Below are 21,716 nucleotides of genomic sequence, written 5' to 3' on the forward strand. Positions count from 1 at the left end.
CAACGTGCAACCCAAAGCGCTCCGCAGATAAACAGCATGGCAGACGGAGCGGTGAAAGACGCCAGCGCATCCGTTACTAGGTGATCGCTATACATAAAACACACATCAGGCTCTCACACACGAGATATAGCACAGTAACTTAAGACACGAACAAACAAAAGACAACTAACATTTCTAGTACAAGAGCCCATACATTATATAAGGCTCCTCTGTGCTCTTCCTCGGTATCTGATGCATTAGGCCTACCTGTTGTAGGTGTCATGACTAGTGGCATTTAGAATAACGATAAGAAACACTCAAAGTGATGGAAGAACACTGGGGAGTTGTATGTCATCATCAAAGAGTTCGACCGAATGCTCTCCATTTCTTAAAAAAAAAAATCTATCTAGTCAGACAGGTAACCAAGGAACCAATGGTCATTATGAATGAGATCCAGAGTTCCTTTGAGAAGATGAGAGAAGCGTAAAGGACAAATATCAGTGCAGTTCAGTGCCCGGCTTCCACACCCAAGGTTGGGAATTGTGGGCAAATAGTTCAGTCTTTGTTTCATCAGATCAGACCATATTATTTTACTTGTCGTGGTCCGAGAGTCGTTCAGGTGCTCTTCGGCAAACTCCTGAGTCCCGGCTTCCTTCTGGCCACTCTACCATAAAAGTCTAATTAGCGGAGTGCTGCACTTATGTTTGTCCTTCTTTACGCTTCTCTCATCCTCTCAAAGGAACTCCGGATCTCATTCAGATTGGGTCCTTGGTTACATGTCTGACCAAGGCCCCTCATCCTGGATTACTCAGTTTGGCTGAGTGGCCAGATGTACAATAGGAAGACTGCTAGCTGTTCCAAACTTTTCCATTTGATAAAGATGGAGGCTACCGTCCTCTTGGTCACTTTCAATGCAGCAGAATTTCCCCCAGATCTGTCTTCACACAACCTTGTTGCTGAAGCATCACAAAGACCATTGACAGAAGTAGGATGCACCAGAGCTAGTGTCATAACAAAGGGTCTGAATACTGAATACTATCTTTTATTTTATATATACAGTATATATTTCCAAAATACTCCAAACACCAGTTTTTGTGTGTGTGTGTGTGTGTGTGTGTGTGTGTGTATGTAGAAGTATTGTGTGTAGATTGATGAAGATGGAAAACTTGAAAGAATCTGAAACGAAAGAAGTTGCACTGGACTTGTTGTCTGATTTTGCATTGTGCCATTGTATGAATCGCATTACATCAGATAAGAAAATGAAAATAAAAACCCTGTCACACAGTATAATATGGTATCACACTTTATGCAGTTTCATGTACATAGCACAACAATGACCCATGTTGGCACATGCTAGCTCCCTATACTCACTGCAGCATGGTAACATAGATTTAAAAGTAATATTATTGACAAATAGGTCATTTCATTTTGGCCTATTTATGTAAAAGGTGTCCCACCCGGAGGCCATGAGAAAGGATAGCAGTGGGAGTGCCAAAAATACTTGATTGATTGAAAAGATTATGAGAGAATAAAGTGTGCCGTGTAAAGTATTATAACTTTGCTTTATGCTGAGCGTAGTCTGTGTCTAAATGCTTCCGGAAAAACTCCTGAACTCTCCCCCATAAATCTACCTGAGCGTGTGCGTTAGTTTTAGCCTCTCCTCCAAATGCCACCACTTTACCCACTGCCGCATGGATGCCAGAGGGATAGAAGGGCATGTAGGGAACATCCACAAAGTGCCCTGCCTTGGGGTACCTCACTATCTCAAAGTTCTCCTTCCCACTGTCTCTCAGTCGCTGGGCAGCTAGTTCCGCGAAACCCACACTGTCCCAGTTCATGTCGTCTTCAGATGCTACAAACATGAAATTGCAGTCATGGGCACGCTCAACGGGAATCACAGAGGCCAGGTTCTCATTGGCTGCTGGATCGTCCATGGCCTTGCTGATGTCCAAAAGCCCTTGCTCTGTAAGGATTACTTTGTCTGGATCAGCTGGCAGTATGGGGGTGACGGTACCTTTGTAATGGAGAGGGAAAACGGTGCAAGCACAGCAACCATTGACGGTTACAACTGCTTTGATTCCTGTCAGGAATGATGCCATTGAGAGAGCTAGATCTCCACTCTTGGAGATTGAAATAACTCCAACTCCAGAGCCTTTCACCTTCAACAAAACGGAAAAAGCAAGACATTTATCTGATTATTTACCAAACATATAGCATGACAAATGCATCACTGTTATCATACAATGTGCATGAAGGTGAACTGTATTTTCGATACTCACTTTAGGTTGTTTCTGCAAGAAACGTATTCCCTCCTCAAAATACTCGAGATCTAGTTTGTCAACTTTTTTTGGCAAATCCTTGTACCGGTAGAAAGCCAGAGCGAGCACCACAAACCCTTTATTGGCCAGCAAACTGGCTCTCGGTTCTGACGGGCCACCGCCTAGAGTGTAAAGGTCCACAACACCAGGGAAGGGTCCTGGCCCTGCAAACAAAGGAAACGTTATTGGTCAAGTGTAAGTCTGGCGAAAATCGAAAGATATAAATGTTTTTCTGAATGAAAATACATCAACTAAGCCGTGGAAGAAGTATTTTTCGTTGATCATGCAGTACAGAGCTAGCACGGGCAAGAGCTACAGCCTTCCCCACCAGGGGAGATTCAAAATAAAACAGCAAGGCAGATGAACGTAGGAATAGTTACATACTATAACTGTGATAACTCTACCAAATAGTATATTAGCCCCCAAAAACTGGTAAAATGTAAGCTTAGTTCTTCTAACCAAGCCAGCTGCCATGTCTCAGAACCCTAACGTAGGCTATACTGTGTGGTCTATTCTGTTTTAGGATATTTTTCCCCTCAAATAACAATACAGCAGCAATAATATTAATTTAATAGTTGACCATTTTCATCAGAACTTCCCTTATTCCAAAGAGCAGCAACCGCCACTGGGGTTTAAGTATCCTCTGTTCATCTTACTTGGACCACACTGAATCAGACCCTGTTTAGTGCCAGTCTTGTGATCCAGACCAGATAACTACTGAAGAAGGGGATACCAATCCACCAATGCAGAACTGAGACATGCATGCTAAAACATAAAATTAAATAAAATACACAGTAATTTCCCGCATAAAGACGCATTGTGTATAAGCTGCAGGACAGTGTTTTATGCAAGTTAAAAGAAACAAAATCATATTAACACCATATTAACTGCCCCCCTGTATTAACCTCACAGCTGAAGAAATTTAGCAAAATCAATGTATACAGTAAGCCGCGGCTAATAGTCGGAAAATTACGGAATATAAATGAGACACATAAGGACATAAACGAGGCTGTTACAACTATATAAATATATTTAAAAAAAAATATACGCCATGATTTCAGATTTCATGTTAATCCATAAAATAGTAGACCTGTAGCAGAACAGGTGATTGCTCAATGCTCACACACTGACCACTCAAAACTCTGTGCCATGATGTTGGAGGCGCATTGACAGCCTTGGATATATCTAATATGCACCGTTTTATCACTTGGTTTTATGAGAGATGTCATCTGATTACATTGTAACCTCAAGCCAAGTTGTAGGTTATAGGCTATACGTAAATTGAAGCTTTGTGGACATGGATTAACAGACTAGTTTTGGTTGATTTGACCATCAATAAACTTTGAAACAGGCACCTCACTTTGGATAGAGAATAGCAATATTTCAGAGGAGGGATTAACATCAAAATGGTCTGACTGAAGTAGAGGCACCTCCATATGTTTAGTGTTCTAAAGACGTGAAATAGCTCGTTAGTTACCAAAATGATAGCTAGTCAGAAGTGAACAGACTATAAAACTGCTTTCTATGTGAGCTCAATGGCAATGCTTTTGTTTGCATCTCCAACAGCATGGCGTAGCCTATGAGAGTATAAGAGCATTTGACCGGCATAAAATCGGCAGGTCTCAGACTGACCGGCCAGTCGTCGGTCATGGCCGATCACGTGAAAATCGGCCGATTCCGGTCACTAGCCGATCTATCGGTGCATCTCTAACAAATAACTTGAAACCATATCATTGTACCCTACATGTTTGTGTTGTAAAGCCACCCAGTGACTTCCATTAATGTAAAACAGCACACCTGACAATAGGTGAGCAAGTGCTTCCAATGTAGAAAACATGCAAAAACAAGTAGTGCACAGTCTGCACACATCAAATATGAATTTTACAATGCACGTGCTGCTTTGTTAGATTCCGAAATGTCACGGGTCCGCACCACAGGTGCTCGGGCCCGCCATTGCCGCTTGCAGCTATATTTTTATTTTGTTTCTTATAATTGTTAGTCGGCCATTCCACACACAATAAGTCTATCACAATAAGTCTATCTAGGCTAGGCCATAGAGGTCACACATGAAACAATGCTGCAGAAACACAAAAACATGACTTTGACATATGAGTAGGCTATCTAGTGCACGATTAGTCTGGCTATCACCATACTAAGGTCAATCTGTTAAGATTGAATATTAGTCTGGGGAGTCTGCACTTTATTTCTACTGCACAAGAGGCATGATCAATGGGCATAGTTCAAATGACTTTTTATGCCTACTACGCCTTTGGATGGTCCTGCAACCAACCAGACCAGATCCGGGCGCGCCTTATGGATAAGGTTGTTTGTGATTGGACCCAGAAGATGTGGACTTGAAGCAGGAAGCAGGTTTCCTGCCTGAGCTGCAGGGCGAAATCCGGATTGCTGGCAGATCAGGCAGGGTTTATACCCAGCCTAGTGTGCAATGGGAAATAATAAAAAATGAAAATAATAATTGTAAATAGTGCAGTTTTGTAAATAGTGAGCCTGCAAGACCCCTTTTGCTGCAAAATCATAGTCTGTGACTTGAAAATTCCATGACTAGTGTAAGGATCAGTGTAACTGTAAATGAAGTTCCCAGTAATTTCAGGCACCTCTTGTCAATGGAGAGCGCCCCTAGCGGCCATATGCCGTAAACACGCATATGGGCATTCGTGTAGCACAAGTACTTGAAACTTATTAGGAATCTAGAGTTGTTCTAAGAATACAATGCAACTCTGTAACAGAGTAACAGAATGATTTACTATCCGCCCTAGTAGCCTATGTACTTGTGTGTGTTTTCTTTTTTGTTTTGTTTGTTCTGAATGTTGCACCTGATGTACATGAATTTTTGAGCCATATGTTTATTGTAGGCTACATGCAGAATTAATCGAGTTTGAAATTATTCCGTCATGCATTAGAGTATCTCTGTCAAAAATTGTTCCGTCTTTACATGAAGTAGGTCAACACCGTGACATACCTGGTGGAATAAAGAGGGTTCCCCGTATTTTACCGTCTGTCACGACAACCCGTTGGATACCTTCCTTCATGAAGTGCCTTTGGTGCGTCTCCTTGGCAAGGACATGCCCAGGATTTTCATGACTGACCACCTTAACATCCACTAACACGGGCTTTGATGCATCCCACCATGTGAATTTATTGTGAGGGGTCAATGGGCGTAACGACCAGAAAAGTCCCATAGGCTCAGCTCCAATATATGTGCCACCCAGAGAGGGAGAGCGATTCAAATCCACTTCTCCATGTTCGCTAGCTTTGTGGACTGCAGACGACTGGAAGATCATGCCTTTGTCATCTTTAGCTTCAGCCACCAACTTCACTGATTGTTTAGGAAGGAGTCCGCGCACAATTACCTGTACTGTCTCATCAAAATAACAACGCGTTGGTATAACATGAAGTCCTACTGCAGTATCGGAAGTAGACATCCTAACAGATACCCTAGTAAGATGTTTCAGGTGTAAAACTTTAAAAGCTCTGTACAACCCCCGACTTACATCTCTTTGACAGTACGTTATCATTAGGCCTACTTTGTTACGAAAATAAATAAATAGAATCACACAAATGTGTATTCCGCCCACGAGGGTCTGGTTTAGGCTGCAGTTGAGTAGGCTAGTTTGAGATCATAGGTCATTCAGAACAATTTTTTCCCCTTCAAAATAAAAGTTCCTTGCTCCACAATGTGTTTGGGAGGATGGAATATACTCAGAGTCTGATTCAGATAGATGTATTCGTCACTATAACAAGCGCTAGCTCCATGACTATGTAAAATAAAAAAGAAAATAATAATACATTAATAAACAGATTAAAAAACAGATAGGCCTATGCATAGCCTATCGCGGTGTTGGGAAGGTTACTTTAGAAATATAATGTGTTACAGTTACAAGTTACCCTGTTTAAAATGTAATAGGCCTCTAGTAGTGTAACTATTTGAATTACTATCTGAGTAACGTTACTAATTACTTTTTGATTACTTTTCTGTTTTTTTTAGCGATATATATATAGTCCCCACATCCATGCGAAGATTTCGGCCTTGGTCTCCAGGCTGCCGAGCAGTTCTGTAAGCGCACAAGGCAGCATGGGCATTGAGCCCCTTTTAATACATGAATTAGCATCACATTTTTTATGAGAATAATATTGATAATCACCACAAGGTCAGACCTCAAGCCAAATTTGACTGTAAAATCAATCTGAGTTGACATACAGATACATGTAGGTCACAGCCTTTTTCCCCCTTTATCATAACACGTTTACAGGCAGGCATGTAGGCCCGCCTACGCTGATGGCGCTGTAGACGTGATAGAGCCTATCAGAAGGTCCCGTATCAAACTATGGCTGTGGAGGGAAACAGTTATTTTCACATACAATATTCTTTGCAAGGTTTTGCTTACAATATTGAAATGTAATGCAAATTGTAATTTAAACATTTTTCAAAAGTACCTGTAATTGAATTACACATTTTTCTCCAGTAACTGTAATATATTACTGTTACATTTATTTTGTAATGAATACGTAACGCAATTACATGTAATGCGTTACTCCCCAACACTGAGCCTATGTATAGCTTGTAACATATACAAATAATGATTGCAAATTATATTTGGGACCATTACATCAATTGAGTCCAAAGTAGGCCTATTCATAAAAGTTGCAGGCATATCCTAGCCTGGCAAGCCAAACTATAGGCTACAGAAATGTTGTCTGGAGTCAGACCATTCACAGAGCTGAAGCCTGTGGGTGGGATGAACCGATGTCTTTCAAACTACTCTGCACGTAATAGGCCAGCACTTGTGACCAATCGTAGACGGTTGACAAAACGCCAAATACATCCTTCTTTAAAAAGAATGACTTGAGTGCTTCTTTCTGCTCAACCTTCAAAGAAAAGCCCAAGTCTAACTCTTCCAAAGCCGATTCAAACGAGCGCGCCGTGTTAGCCTCATCCATCTTTCGTTGTTCTCTATGGTTCTTGCAACACCGTCTCACACCCAACTCGTCGAACGAGGACGCATGGTTAAGCCCCCTGGCGTCAATATCGGAAGCCGAAGGTGAGCTAAGGCGGGCTCATGGACTCGAACACAGATAGCGTTCTGATTGGACAGGCTGACTTTGTGCCGAAGGCAGGCTTGGCCTTGACGGTGCGACCATAGACCATCCCGCTAGGCAAAACATATTTTTTGCCGCTAGGGTGCGTCTAGATTTCTAGGCTAGCCATATCCATATTTTTCTGATTCTTTATCTGGGTCTGATACTACATGGAAATCACTCCACCACTCACATTACACTTAAATTCCCCAAAATATGTGTGGTTATTTAGGTTTTGTATTAGAATCTATATTTATTCACTAATTTGTTGTGTTACTGACCAGATATGTCATATTGTGTAACATAAAAGGCATTGTTTGTGTAAAATAATGGTGTATGATTTCATTAAGTGAGTCAATTTATCACAATTTTTTTCATCATCGTAGCGTATATCAAGGTATATTTGGGTCATTATATGAAACGGGTGCCTCGTCCACTATAGCATTTCCAAAACTAGAGGAGCACTACGAGAGCGCAGACCTCCAAGCGAAAACATAAGTTATACTGCTAATAAACAGACAGACAAACAGACAGATAGACAGGCAGAGAGACAGACAGACATGCAAACAAACCCCGATAAAAACACAACCTCCTTGGCGGAGGTAATTACATTTGATATATAGCATGACAAATAAATAACATGGTATGATGAGAAAACCCTGTCACACAACATGATATGACAACCCATTACGAGGTTTCACAACAATGAACCATATATGCTTCCCTAACAACTACTCACCCCAACATGATAACACAGAATTAAAGGTAACATTGACAGAAAAAGTAATTTATTCATATGATGTAAGAAAAATCTTGTCTCGCATTATAATATGGTGTCGCACTGTATGTGGTTTCATGCACTTGATAGATAGATAGATACTTTATTGATCCCCAAGGGGAAATTCAAGGGCACAACAATGACCCACATTAGCTCCCTAATAACATAATACTCACATACTCACTGCAGCATGGTAATAGACTCAAAGGTGATGAGTTTATTATGAGAGAATAAAGTGTGCCTTTTAATGTATTATAACTTTGCTTTTTGCTGAGCGTAGTCTGTGTCTAAATGCTTCCGGAAAAACTCCTGAACTCTCCCCCATAAATCTACCTGAGCGTGTGCGTTAGTTTTAGCCTCTCCTCCAAATGCCACCACTTTACCCACTGCCGCATGGATGCCAGAGGGATAGAAGGGCATGAAGGGAACATCCACAAAGTGCCCTGCCTTGGGGTACCTCACTATCTCAAAGTTCTCCTTCCCACTGTCTCTCAGTCGCTGGGCAGCTAGTTCCGCGTAAGCCACACTGTCCCAGTTCATGTCGTCTTCAGATGCTACAAACATGAAATTGCAGTCATGGGCACGCTCAACGGGAATCACAGAGGCCAGGTTCTCATTGGCTGTTGGATCGGCCATGGCCTTGCTGGTATCCAAAAGTCCTTGCTCTGTCAGGCTTACTTTCTTTATGTCAGCCATAAGAGCAGGGATGACGATATCTTTGTATTTGAGGGGAAAGAGGGTGTTGGCACAGCAACCATTTATGGTGACAGCTGCTTTGATACCTGTCAGGAATGATGCCATTGAGAGAGCTAGATCTCCACTCTTGGAGATTGAAATAACGCCAACTCCAGAGCCTTTCACCTTCAACAAAACGGAAAAAGCAAGACATTTATCTGATTATTTACCAAACATATAGCATAACAAATGCATCACTGTTATCATACAATGTGCATGAAGGTGAACTGTATTTTTGATACTCACTTTAGGTTGTTTCTGCAAGAAACGTATTCCCTCCTCAAAATACTCGAGATCTAGTTGGTCAACTGTTTTAGGCAAATCCTTGTACCGGTAGAAAGCCAGAGCGAGCACCACAAACCCTTTATTGGCCAGCAAACTGGCTCTCGGTTCTGACGGGCCACCGCCTAGAGTGTAAAGGTCCACAACACCAGGGAAGGGTCCTGGCCCTGCGAACAAAGGAAACGTTATTGGTCATTTATTAAAGTGTAAGTCCAGCGAAAATTTTAAAAAATGTGTTTTTCTGAATGAAAATACGTCAACTAAGCCATGGAAGAAGTATTTTTCGTTGATCATGCAGTACAGAGCTAGCACGGGCAATTTGGTAGAGTTATCACAGTTATAGATAACTATATTGTGTGGCGCAGTAATATCCTCACTCTCCGCACTTTCAGTTTCACTTTGGAGTGAGGATATTACTGCGCAGAGTCTAAGTGCTCCCAATGTTATTCCGCCACACAATATAGTTATCCCTTTTACCTGCTTATAAATGTACCACGTTTTATTTTGTCTCACCATACTTGGTGGTCGTGTGACTACTCGTGTAACTGTAATAGGGAAAACATGGAGGTATTTGGTCGCTTCTAACTCCATCTCTGTTTGGATCCTTTTAATAAACTGGGCTAGCTAAGTGCTATCAAAGTTGCGCCGGGCGCCAGAGCCAGTGAGTGCACGCATTGAAACGTGAGAGGTATGTATCAACTTGTCTTAATTAAGGGAATAACATAGTTTAATATGAAAAAAACGTGAAGTGTTCCTTTAACTGCCCCCCTGTATTAACCTCATAGCTGAAGAAATTTTGGAAAATCAATGTATAAGCCACGGCTTATAGTCGGAAAATTACGGAATATAAATGAGACACATAAGGACATAAACGAGGCTACTTGTTGTAACTATTAAAAAAAAACATACGGCATAATTTCAGATTTCATGTTAATCCATAAAATAGTAGACCTGTTGCTGATCAGGTGATTGCTCAATGCTCACAGCAATATTTCAGAGGAGTGATTAACATCAAAATGGTCTGACTAAAGTAGAGGCACTTCCATATATGTTCTAAAGATGTGAAATAGCTCGTTAGTTACCAAAATGATAGCTAGTCAGACGTGAACAGACTTTAAAACTGCTTTCTATGTGAGCTCAATGGCAATGCAGCTTTTGTTTGCACCTCCAACAGCATGGCGTAGCCTATGAGAGCATAAGAGCATTTGACCGGCATAAAATCGGCAGGTCTCAGACTGACCGGCCGGTCGCTGGTCATGGCCGATCATGTGAAAATCGGCCGATTCCAGTCACCGGCCAATCTATCGGTGCATCTCTAACAAATAACTTGCAACCATATCATTGTACCCTACATGTTTGTGTTGTAAAGCCACCCAGTGACTTTCATCAATGTAAAACAGCACACCTGACAGCAAGTGCTTCCAATGTAGAAAACATGCAAAAACAAGTAGTGCACACATCAAATATGAATTTTACAACGCACATTCTGCTTTGTTAGATTCCAAAATGTCACGGGTCCGCACCACAGGTGCTCGGGCCCGCCATTGCCGCTTGCAGCTATATTTTTATTTTGTTTCTTATAATTGTTAGTCGGCCATTCCACACACCATAAGTCTATCACAATAAGTCTATCTAGGCTAGGCCATAGAGGTCACACATGAAACAATGCTGCAGAAACACAAAAACATGACTTTGATATGAGTAGGCTATCTAGTGCACGATTAGTCTGGCTATCACCATACTAAGGTCAATCTGTTAAGATGGAATATTAGTCTGGGGAGTCTGCACTTTATTTCTACTGCACAAGAGGCATGATCAATGGGCATAGTTCAAATGACTTTTTAGGTCTATGCCTTTGGATGGTCCTGCAACCAACCAGACCAACAATCCGGGCGCGCCTTATGGATAAGGTTGTTTCTGATTGGACCCAGAAGATGTGGACTTGAAGCAGGAGAGATAGATGCACAGGTTTCCTGCCTGAGCTGCAGGGCGAAATCCGGATTGCTGGCAGATCAGGAAGGGATTATACCCAGCCTAGTGTGCAATGGGAAATAATAAAAAATGAAAATAATAATTGTAAATAGTGCAGTTTTGTAAATAGTGAGCCTGCAAGACCCCTTTTGCTGCAAAATCATAGTCTGTGACTCGAAAATTCCATGACTAGTGTAAGGATCAGTGCAACTGTAAATGAAGTTCCCAGTAATTTCAGGCACCTCTTGTCAATGGAGAGCGCCCCTAGCGGCCATATGCCGTAAACACGCATATGGGCATTCGTGTAGGCTACAACTAGCTCAAAACTTATTGGGAATCTAGAGTTGTTCTAAGAATGCAATGCAACTCTGTAACAGAGTAACAGAATGATTTACTATCCGCCCTAGTAGCCTATGTACTGTGTGTTTTCTTTTTTGTTTTGTTTGTTCTGAATGTTGCACCTGATATATATTGTACATGAATTTTTGAGCCATGTTTATTGTACATGCAGAATTAATCGAGTTTGAAATTATTCCGTCATGCATTAGAGTATCTCTGTCAAAAATTGTTCCGTCTTTACATGAAGTAGGTCAACACCGTGACTTACCTGGTGGAATAAAGAGGGTTCCCCGTATTTTACCGTCTGTCACGACAACCCGTTGGATACCTTCCTTCATGAAGTGCCGTTGGTGCGTCTCCTTGGCAAGGACATGCCCAGGATTTTCATGACAGACCACCTTAACATCCACTAACAAGGGCTTTGATGCATCCCACCATGTGAATTTATTGTGAGGGGTCAATGGTCGTAACGACCAGAAAAGTCCCATAGGCTCAGCTCCAATATATGTTCCACCCAGAGAGGGAGAGCGATTAAAATCCACTTCTCCATGTTCGCTAGCTTTGTGGACTGCAGACGACTGGAAGATCATGCCTTTGTCATCTTTAGCTTCAGCCACCAACTTCACTGATTGTTTAGGAAGGAGTCCGCGCACAATTACCTGTACTGTCTCATCAAAATAACAACGCGCTGGTATAACATGTAGTCCTACTGCAGTATCAGAAGTAGACATCCTAACAGATACTCTAATAAGATGTTTCAGGTGTAAAACGTTAAAAGCTCTGTACAACCCCCGACTTAAATCTCTTTGACAGTACGTTATCATTAGGCCTACTTTGTTACGAAAAAAATAAATAGAATCACACAAATGTGTATTCCGCCCACGAGGGTCTGGCTGCAGTTAGGCTGCAGTTGAGTAAGATCATAGGTCATTCAGAACAATTTTCCCTTCAAAATAAAAGTTCCTTGCTCCACAATGTGTTTGAGAGTCTGATTCAGATAGATGTATTCATGACTATGTAAAATAAAAAAGAAAATAATAACAAATTAATAATAAACAGATAGGCCTATGCATAGCCTATCGCGGTGTTGGGAAGGTTACTTTAGAAATATAATGTGTTACAGTTAAGTTACCCTGTTTAAAATGTAATGGTAGTGTAACTATTTTAATTACTATCTGAGTAACGTAACTAATTACTTTTTGATTACTTTTCTGATTTTTAATTATATATATAGGCCTAGTCCCCACATCCATGCGAAGATTTCGGCCTTGGTCTCCAGGCTGCCGAGCAGTTCTGTACAAGCGCACATTCCCAGGCTATATTGAGCCCCTTTTAATACATGAATTAGCATCACATTTTTAATGAGGATAATATAATTATAATCACCACAAGGTCAGACCTCAAGCCAAATTTTACTGTAAAATCAATCTGAGTTGACATACAGATAGGTTACAGCCTTTTTTTCCCTTTATCATAACACGTTTACAGGCAGGCATGTAGACCTACGCTGATGGCGCTGTAGACCTGATAGAGCCTATCAGAAGGTCCCGTATCAAACTATGGCTGTGGAGGGAAACAGTTATTTTTACATACAATATTCTTTGCAAGGTTTTGCTTACAATATTGAGATGTAATTCAAATTGTATTATATTATTATTATTCTGTTGTTGATGTTTTTTTATTTTGCTTATGTTTCTTGGCAGACACTAAGTGTCCAACAATATAAATTTTAAAACATGTACATTACATTATCATTAACAATAGTTTAAAAGCAAAGTCAAATTGCTTACATTAACCCTGATAATGATTATAATGATAATGATAATAATAACAATACTAAGCTTACATGAAGACATTGCAAGAAAAGGTAAGCCGATGAGTCTTGAAACATTTCTTGAAAATCTCAAAATTATTGCAAGAATGCTGAGCACAAGGTACAATCATTGTAAATCATTCACCAGCAATACATCACAAATTAAAAGAGTTTTGACTGTGAACTCCAGACCAACTCCAGAGGCGTGTAGGAGTATAATTATTATAATCTTATAATAGTTCTTTAACATTATGTTCTAACAGAATGACACTCACTCTGAAACACTGACACTCTGGTAATCAGCCCAGGTAGCAACAATGTGCAATGGCCCCTATAGGCCAGTAACTGATAACAGCAAAGGATAAAACCTAAGCTGAAACTGTGAGCTGGAGGAACGCCTTTCGCAGCAACCCATTGTGATTGCTGTAAATCTGTCTTGTAACCAGTATTAATTCAAAACTTAATGTCCGTCTCTCTCCCTTAACCAACACGCGGAGGAATATTACTTTCTTCCAACAGGCGGAATAAAGCTGGTTCATATCATTAACATATTGAAGGTACACATTTAGTAAGTGTCCCATAGATCAGAGTGAGGGATTCGTTGCAAATGTCATAATAACCTAAATATGTACAGTGTGCATTAGCTGGCGAGTAAAATGATCTACCCTGTACAGTAGGCCTTGCAAGCCAAACATAGCTGCATTATGCAGATTATGAATTTGTGAATGATTACATGCATGGTTCTACCTTACAGTATGACTCACCTGGATAAATAAAAAGAGTTTTAAGTGTACACAAAGTTTCCAGTCATTTTGTGTGCCCTTGGCACCCATTTGCCTATGGGCTTTGCATGTAAGATATACAATGATTCAAAACTATGCATGATTTTGAGTTCAAAGTCATACCAACATTAATTGAAGTACCATTTTCTATCACTGTCAAACTTTTTTTGTCTTTACATGAAATAGGCCTAAAGTGACTTACAAGAGGGTTCCCCATATACCGTCTGTCACAACAACTCTTTGGACACCTTCCTTTATGAAGTGCCTTTGGTGCGTCTCCTTGGCAAGGACATGCCCAGGGTTTTCATGACTGACCACGGGACTTGTTGCATCCCACCATGTGAATTTATTATGAGGGGGCAATGGTAACAGTAACAAAAAAAACAGGCCCATAGGCTCAGCTCCAGTGTAGGTACCACCAAGAGAGGGACAGAAATTAAAATCCACCTCTCCGTATTCATTAGCCTGGAGCTCAGAAGAGGACTGGAATATCATACTATACACTGACTATTTGAATTTTCTGATACTACAAATGACCTTACTGTACTGTAACTGACCCTAAGCAGATGGGTTGGGCCCTTAGTCGTGGATCTGTCTGAGGTTTCTTCCTATATGTATCTTCAATTCTAGGGAGTTTTTCCTCGTCCCTGTTACTCATGGTCTCTCTTTCAATGTTTAACACTCTGTAACACGCCATGAGACATGTGTAATGTATTGGCGCTCTATAAGTGAAATTAAACTGATATTGAATGTCATCAACCAGTTTTCTTATTTAGTCTCTTATGTGGTGGTGATGAAACCTAAAGCAGTGGGACACTATGTAAAAATGCACAAGTGGTAGAGATGTGGAGGCTGCACATGGGGTAGAGCAGAGCTCATGCATCTGCAGTACTGAGCAGGATCACCATCGCAAAACACAACATCAGCAGAATAACACTAGGCTAACCTCTCACATGAATGCATACTGTCAACAGAAGTACTTAGTTATAGCCTACTGCAGTTTTTCGTGCACTTATACTAGTCCCATATCCAAAATACTGCATTTCTGCAGTAAAGTAGGCCTACAGTAGCCTACTATGCATAATGCAGTTATTTTTTGCAAGAATTACCACACGTGGTGTAGGATGACCTTGTTCCATTGTAGACTGCTGTCACATTCTTGCACATAGCCTACCTGTAGCCAACCTTGCATTTCTCATTATAGCCCAACGTTGCTAAACCAAACATCAACACTTTTTTAATCAATGTCTCGTAGGCAAACCTTGCCACGTGGAGGAATACAAAAAAAAAAAGAAACTCCGGTGCTTTTTCAAAATGCCACAAAGTCACCCACTCCAATGCAAAGTCAGAGAACGTAACAAGGGACTGGCTCTGCGGTCACGTACAGTACATGACTCCAGCATGCACTTTGCCCTAGAAATCCGTAGCCAATTCATTTCCGTCAACAGTAAAACATCTCGTTCAAAATAAAAGTTGGCACTTTCCATAATCGTGCAGTGTAGCCTACAGTGTAGTGTTATGAGATGGTGGTGACACAAAGTTATAGCGGGACACAAAGTAGCCTATGCTTACAGCCGTATACGTTGAAAAACCTTAATTCTGACGCACTATTTATATTAGTATAACCAAAATATTTCAGATATATTTCATATATCTCAGCTGTATCTACCACTCAGGCCATGAAGAGTGGGATGTCCTACAGACCTGCACATGTTTGGACCAGTTTATGCAGGACGGAGGAAAAGTACCTCAAATAAAATATATCATACTTTGAACATTTTCATGAGGCCACAATACATTAGATGACAATTTTGAAAGCACAACTAATTCAACCAGCCTATTACTAACAACAGGTCCAGATTAATGGATTGTTTGACCAAAACACAAAACGCAAATATTTAGCCTACCAAGCATGAAGTAAATTAAATTAGTTTATTATAATTTTTATATTAACATTCATCAACACTGAGACTAGCTAGGCCTACTTAAATTCAAAGAAAGGAGATGCAGCACAAAAACGTTGATAGAAAAAAGTGAATAAGAAGGTTTTAACAGGACTAGAAAAGACATAACTGGCAAAACATGTTAAAAAAGAGAACAACAACATCATATATAAAAATGTATTAGGGTGACTCTTATGAAGAGCATCCAAATCCATGTCACTCACTGAAACACATGCAGACTGATTCTCTGTGTTCATATAAAAATTCATTGAGACAGTGCAACCACTCTGGACAAAAGGACACTTAATGTTAGCTCTCTGTACTCCTGAATGTTAAGCCTATTTTTTTTTTTTTTATCTTTGTGACTTTTAGCTCAGATCAATCTATGCTGGCACACAAACTTGATTTGAAAGCCCTATGACAATAGTATAATAAATATGTACCAACATGGCTTTATGGTTAGTGTATCCCTACAGATGCTTTCTGAAAAACTGCTGGATCCTCTTCCACAGATCGACTTGGGCCTCAGCATGAGCCTTGGGCTCCCCTCCCAGGACCACCACGGTACCAACTGCTGGGTGGAAACTGGAGGGGTAGTGGGGCGTGTAGGAATCTCTTGGAATTTTGAACTGTGATTTGTTTTTAGATTAAAAAAAAAGACCTCGAAACGTTAGTCTGTTTGCACAAATAAAAGACTGCAAGTGAGATTAGTGTGCTCCAGTCCGGGCAACACTGGCCATTTTGGATTTTAAAGACTCGAAAAGTATATCGAGGAACGTGAATCTCGTGTTGTTGACCGAAGGAAAACTGTGCCCTCTCCAGAAGCGTACTCCGCCATTTGAGAAAACTTCTTTCCCCAAGCGCTTCACAACCCCCTTTTTGAATGCTCACGGCACAGTCCTCCTTCCGTCAACAACACAAGATTTGCGCGCTAAATGACTTATGTAAATGTCAATGTTTGTAGCCTATGCCACATTCAAGTGAATCCACACAGTCATGTGCATTTACCAAGCCTTTCTGAACAACATTTAACTTACAAAATAAACAGACTAACTTTCACACACTATAAAACACATTACAGCATGGCTTTCCATTTGGAGTGACCACTATTTAAATGCCTTCTGAAAAACTGCTGGACCCTCTCCCACAGATCGACTTGGGCCTCAGCATGAGCCTTGGGCTCCCCTCCCAGGACCACCACAGTACCAGCTGCTGGGTGGAAACTGGAGGGGCAGTGGGGCGTGTAGGGAACATCCAGGAAGTGTCCTGCCTTTGGGTACCGCACCAGCTCGTAGTTGTCTTTGCCGTGGTCCCGGAGTCGTTGAGCAGCCTGTTCGCTGAATAAAAGACTGTTCCAGTTCCTGTCGTCTTCAGCGGCCACAAACAGGAAGTGGCAGCTGGCACGCTCAATGGGAATCACAGAGGCCCGGTTCTCTTCCAGCATAGGATCTGGAATAGCATCCCTTACATCCAGAAGTCCATCTTTTCTGTGGATTATTTTGCCGTTGTCGACGTTGATTGGGGGGATCACCGTGCCTTTGTAATGGATGGGAAAGGCAGTGGCACCATTGCAACCATTGATGCAGACAGTTGCAGAAATCCCAGGAAGCAATGCTGACATTGTAAGTGCTAGATCCCCACCCTTGGAGATGGAGAGGATCCCTATGCCTGGTCCCTTTACCTGAGAAACAAATAATAAAGAAATTATTGAGAGAAATTACATGCAGTTCAAATGATTACATTTTTGGTTACACCTGAAGGTATCTACAGAAGAGTGTCATGACTATCATGACATATGAACCCTAGCCCTAACTCTAACCCTAATGGTTATTACTTGTGTCACGGCCCCATGTCGCTGTGGGGTGCAGAGTTCCACCCTGGCACCAGGTGTCTCTGTCTTTGAGTTTCAGGCCGTTGGGAGAGGAAACGAGCTGGCTGCTGATTGGCCTGCACCAAGGGCCCGGTGTAGGCCAACCTTTTAAATCTTTGGAGCTGCAGTTGTCCGGTCTCTTCTCTGGTGCCTGCCTGAGCCTGTTATTTGTTGGAATCGGTTGTGTTATATTCTTTATCCTTAGTAGATCTACAAAGTTTTTTTTATATTCTATTATTGTAAATAAATTATTCATTGTTATATTGTGAGCCTCTCGTGTGTCTCCCATCTTTGTCAGTTTGTGAGCCAGACTGTGACACTTGTTTACAATGTTTATGACAGGTTCATGACAGTGTCATGTCACTCTTATGTAGTAGACACCTTCAAGTAAAGTGTAACCCATTTTTGCCATTGATAGAAATCTTCTGCAAAACAAAAACATTTTGATCTTTAACTATTTATTATCTGGAAAACCTTTATATATTCTTCACTTTCCTTCAATGTCTTCGGAAAGATGCATACTGCTAAACAAGGGCCGTGAAATGAAAAATGTTACATTCACGTTACACTATCCCACTATACTATATTATAAATACACTAACTTTGGGGTGAGCCCGCAAGAATGCCACAGCTTCCTCCAAGTACTCCACGTCAAGCTTCATCAACACTTTGGGCAAATCCTGATAGCCATGATATGCCAAAGCCATGACCACATAACCTTTTTTTGCTAATAGGCTTGCTCGTAATTCTGTCAAACCGCCACCCAAGTGGGGTATGTCCAGAATGGCAGGGAACGGACCAGGTCCTGAGAAAACAAAGACTTTTATCAGTTATCATGCACAATTCATTCACAAGGCGCTGGTTCTAATATGCGAGATTCTGTAAAAAACAGGAAATAACATGAATTCAACAGCTTTTGACATTTTTTGGATGAAATATTCCTGCCTAATAGCCTATACAACCCGAATTCCGAAAAAGTTGGGAAGCTTTGTAAAATGTGAATAAAAAAAGAATGCTATCATTTACTTATAGTTTTAAGAATTAAATGTGGTCCCATTCCTGCCCGATATAAGATCTCAGCTGTTCAACAGTCTGGGGACTTAATCGTGTTTTATGTTTCATGATGCACCCAATTAGACAGGTCTGGGCTGCAGACAGGCCATTTTAGCACCTGGACTACTGTTTAAATATGTGCAGATTTAATTTTGCCATTGTTTTCTTGAAATATTCAAGGTCTTCCCTGAAAAGACAAAACTGTGTTTATCATTCAGAATTGATTGGGCCTTGCCCGATGCACAAAATGCTCATGCAATAGGCACTAATGCATCTCCACACCATCATGGATGCTGGGTTTTGAACTGACATCAGTCCCTTTTCCACTTGACATCTGATCAGTCCATTTTAATTGAGCTCAGGCTCAGAAAGATGGTAGCATTTCTGTACATCTGTAAAGTTACACAATGTGACAAATACCACTACATCTTTACTTCTGAGACTCTGGGGGGCTCTCCATGGTGGTATGACTCCATTTCACCTAATTAGTTGTGGAATGTTACTCCTTTTGTTTTAATCATTACGTAACTTTCCCATGCTTTTGTTGTCCCTGTCCGAACTTTTTTGAGTGTTGTTGGCATCAAATCCAAAATGTGCTTACGTTTTCCATGATGAAACAGTAGCCTAGACTTAACAATATCTCCTTTAACAGTTGATATGTTGTCTTTGAGCTATTCTCAATTGAATACAGGGTTGACATGACTTTCCCCTTATGCTTGACCAGAATCTTCCTTCACAATATATACATTCCTGAAACCTCAATGGTCTTTATGGTCTTTTCGGTTCTTACAATCTGTAAAGTCGTTCTGCGCTAAAACACCTAGTAGGCCTATCTTTACTAGAAAAAAGTTAAGTAGGCCTAGCTACGCCGGAAGTTCACTAATCTTTATGCATTTATTAATAGCCTGACTTTTTGCTGACTGGTCTGGTTTCAGAACCTCAAATCAATTCAGAAGAGTGAACTTGACAGAAAAAAATATCTTTCAGACTGACCAGGTGGCACAAACAGTGAACCTCTTATGTTGCCATCTTCCAAGGGAAATCTCTGCACATCATCTGCCATACATCGCCTCTCAAGAGTCTCTTGTGCAACAATCTGTCCATCGCATACCACCTCGATGTCAACGGACAGTGGCGCTGACACATCTCTCTTGATTAGCCTACTGTGTGGAACCAGTGGTTGCATCGACGAAAACAACCCCATAGGCTCAATTCCAATGTAGCTCCCACCCATCGATGGACATTTATCCACGTCGATGTGTCCATTTTTGTCAGAATAAAATGTGGCCGAAGCTTGGAAGGAAACACCTTTGCTATCGGTAAGTTTGGATCGCATCTCCACAGATTGCTCAGGGGGGAGTCCGTCGACTTCCATGTGAACAGGTTCGTCAAAGTAACTGCATGTCCAAGGTGAAAGTTGTAGGGACACCCTTGAGTCCCCACTCATCCTTGCAGCTAAACACTTCCTACAAGCTGCCAGACAACTCCTGTTCAAAAGAGCCATGTTTCGAATGCTCCTACTTCCTCGAAAAACGCGTGTTAGCGCCGCCGTGTGTTCCCTCTTCCTACTTCCCCCTTCCTGTTCTTATCAGTTGACGTAGTGATTGCGCTTCTGTTTTGGATAGGAAATGGACCAATAAATGCATGTAGCTTAGCCTACTTATAATCAACCAACCCTTGACTGTATAGTGCAGTTCTATTGTAGCCTGTCATCAACCAACCTAGCAACAGAAACTCAATTCATTTATTATTTAATTCATCACATGCAACCCCTTTTTCAAGATAAATTCCCAGGGCAGTTGATGTGCACTGGGGGGAACAAAAAAAAACACCACTCTTCAATGTTTCGTTTAGTCAAATTGTATTAAAAAGTAGCCTATCAGTATCATATCCAATTGTAAATCCCGAGCATGGATCCTAAATACCGTTTCAATGACTATAGAAGTACCCATATTGCGTAAAATTCCGCACGCCCAGAAATTTCCCCCTTTAATTGCCTTTAGAAATTGATTGGTCCATATAATTGGGCTTTTTTTTTGTCAAGAATACACAAAACAAACATCTCTTTAATATAACATTTCAGATTTCTACAAAGTAATGTAGGCTTAAATCAATTTTGAAATAATGTAGAAGAAGTGGTTGCATAAATATTCACCCCTTTAAGTGACTGGCCTAATTCAACAGTGGTCCAGCCAATTGGTGCTATTCTGACAATTTTTAAAAATGAAGATCGCCAGCGAATGTGTTAATAAAGACCTGTGTCTGGAATGCCTAGTGATTAATCAGTTTTCCACCATGAAAATAAAAGTAGACTCTATCCAAAAGAGGTTATTGAGAAGTCAGGGGATGGACACAAAAAAAAGTTAAAGTCACTAAACATCCCCTGGAGTTCAGTGAAATCTGGAATGTAGCCTAAGGAATATATGGCAAATGTGTAAAGTTGTCTAGAGCAGGCCATCCTCACAAACTGTGTGATTGTGCACAAGGAGTAGTCAAAGATCCTTGATTAACCCGCTTCAACCTCACTGAAGGCTAGTTAAAACAGTTACACATCAGAATAGTGTGCATATTTGTAATTTTGACTACTTGTAAATCATTTTCAAATACAAAACATTTAAGTCTCAATTGATTCCAACGATCATGCAGTTTTTTAAGAAAAATATGTACAATTTTTGAATTTTGAGCTGTAAAGTGTCATTAGTAAATCATTCTGTACATTCTACACTGCAAATTTGATCAGCATGTACTGGTGAATA

The 21,716-nt window shown here is 40.9% G+C and overlaps 3 protein-coding genes across 3 annotated transcripts; all 3 read right to left on the minus strand.

Annotated features, from left to right (window-relative positions):
* Positions 1-1,266: 1,266 nt before the first annotated feature.
* LOC134097783 (acyl-coenzyme A thioesterase 1-like) lies at positions 1,267-5,928 on the minus strand. The gene is made up of 3 exons (XM_062550728.1): positions 5,278-5,928; positions 2,259-2,461; positions 1,267-2,138 (listed from the first exon to the last, which is right to left on the minus strand). Exons 1-3 carry the CDS (start codon positions 5,831-5,833, stop codon positions 1,530-1,532), a joined length of 1,368 nt encoding a protein of 455 aa, XP_062406712.1. The 5' UTR covers positions 5,834-5,928; the 3' UTR covers positions 1,267-1,529.
* A 2,237-nt stretch (positions 5,929-8,165) lies between these two features.
* LOC134097784 (acyl-coenzyme A thioesterase 1-like) lies at positions 8,166-12,677 on the minus strand. The gene is made up of 3 exons (XM_062550729.1): positions 11,768-12,677; positions 9,154-9,356; positions 8,166-9,033 (listed from the first exon to the last, which is right to left on the minus strand). Exons 1-3 carry the CDS (start codon positions 12,321-12,323, stop codon positions 8,425-8,427), a joined length of 1,368 nt encoding a protein of 455 aa, XP_062406713.1. The 5' UTR covers positions 12,324-12,677; the 3' UTR covers positions 8,166-8,424.
* A 3,388-nt stretch (positions 12,678-16,065) lies between these two features.
* Positions 16,066-20,507, minus strand: LOC134098374 (acyl-coenzyme A thioesterase 1-like). The gene is made up of 3 exons (XM_062551405.1): positions 19,954-20,507; positions 18,510-18,712; positions 16,066-17,718 (listed from the first exon to the last, which is right to left on the minus strand). The coding sequence occupies exons 1-3, from the start codon at positions 20,462-20,464 to the stop codon at positions 17,113-17,115; spliced, it is 1,320 nt and encodes a 439-aa protein (XP_062407389.1). The 5' UTR covers positions 20,465-20,507; the 3' UTR covers positions 16,066-17,112.
* Positions 20,508-21,716: the final 1,209 nt, after the last annotated feature.

This window comes from Sardina pilchardus, chromosome 12 (assembly GCF_963854185.1).
Source record: "Sardina pilchardus chromosome 12, fSarPil1.1, whole genome shotgun sequence".
In the NCBI taxonomy this organism is placed as follows: Eukaryota; Metazoa; Chordata; class Actinopteri; order Clupeiformes; family Clupeidae; genus Sardina; species Sardina pilchardus.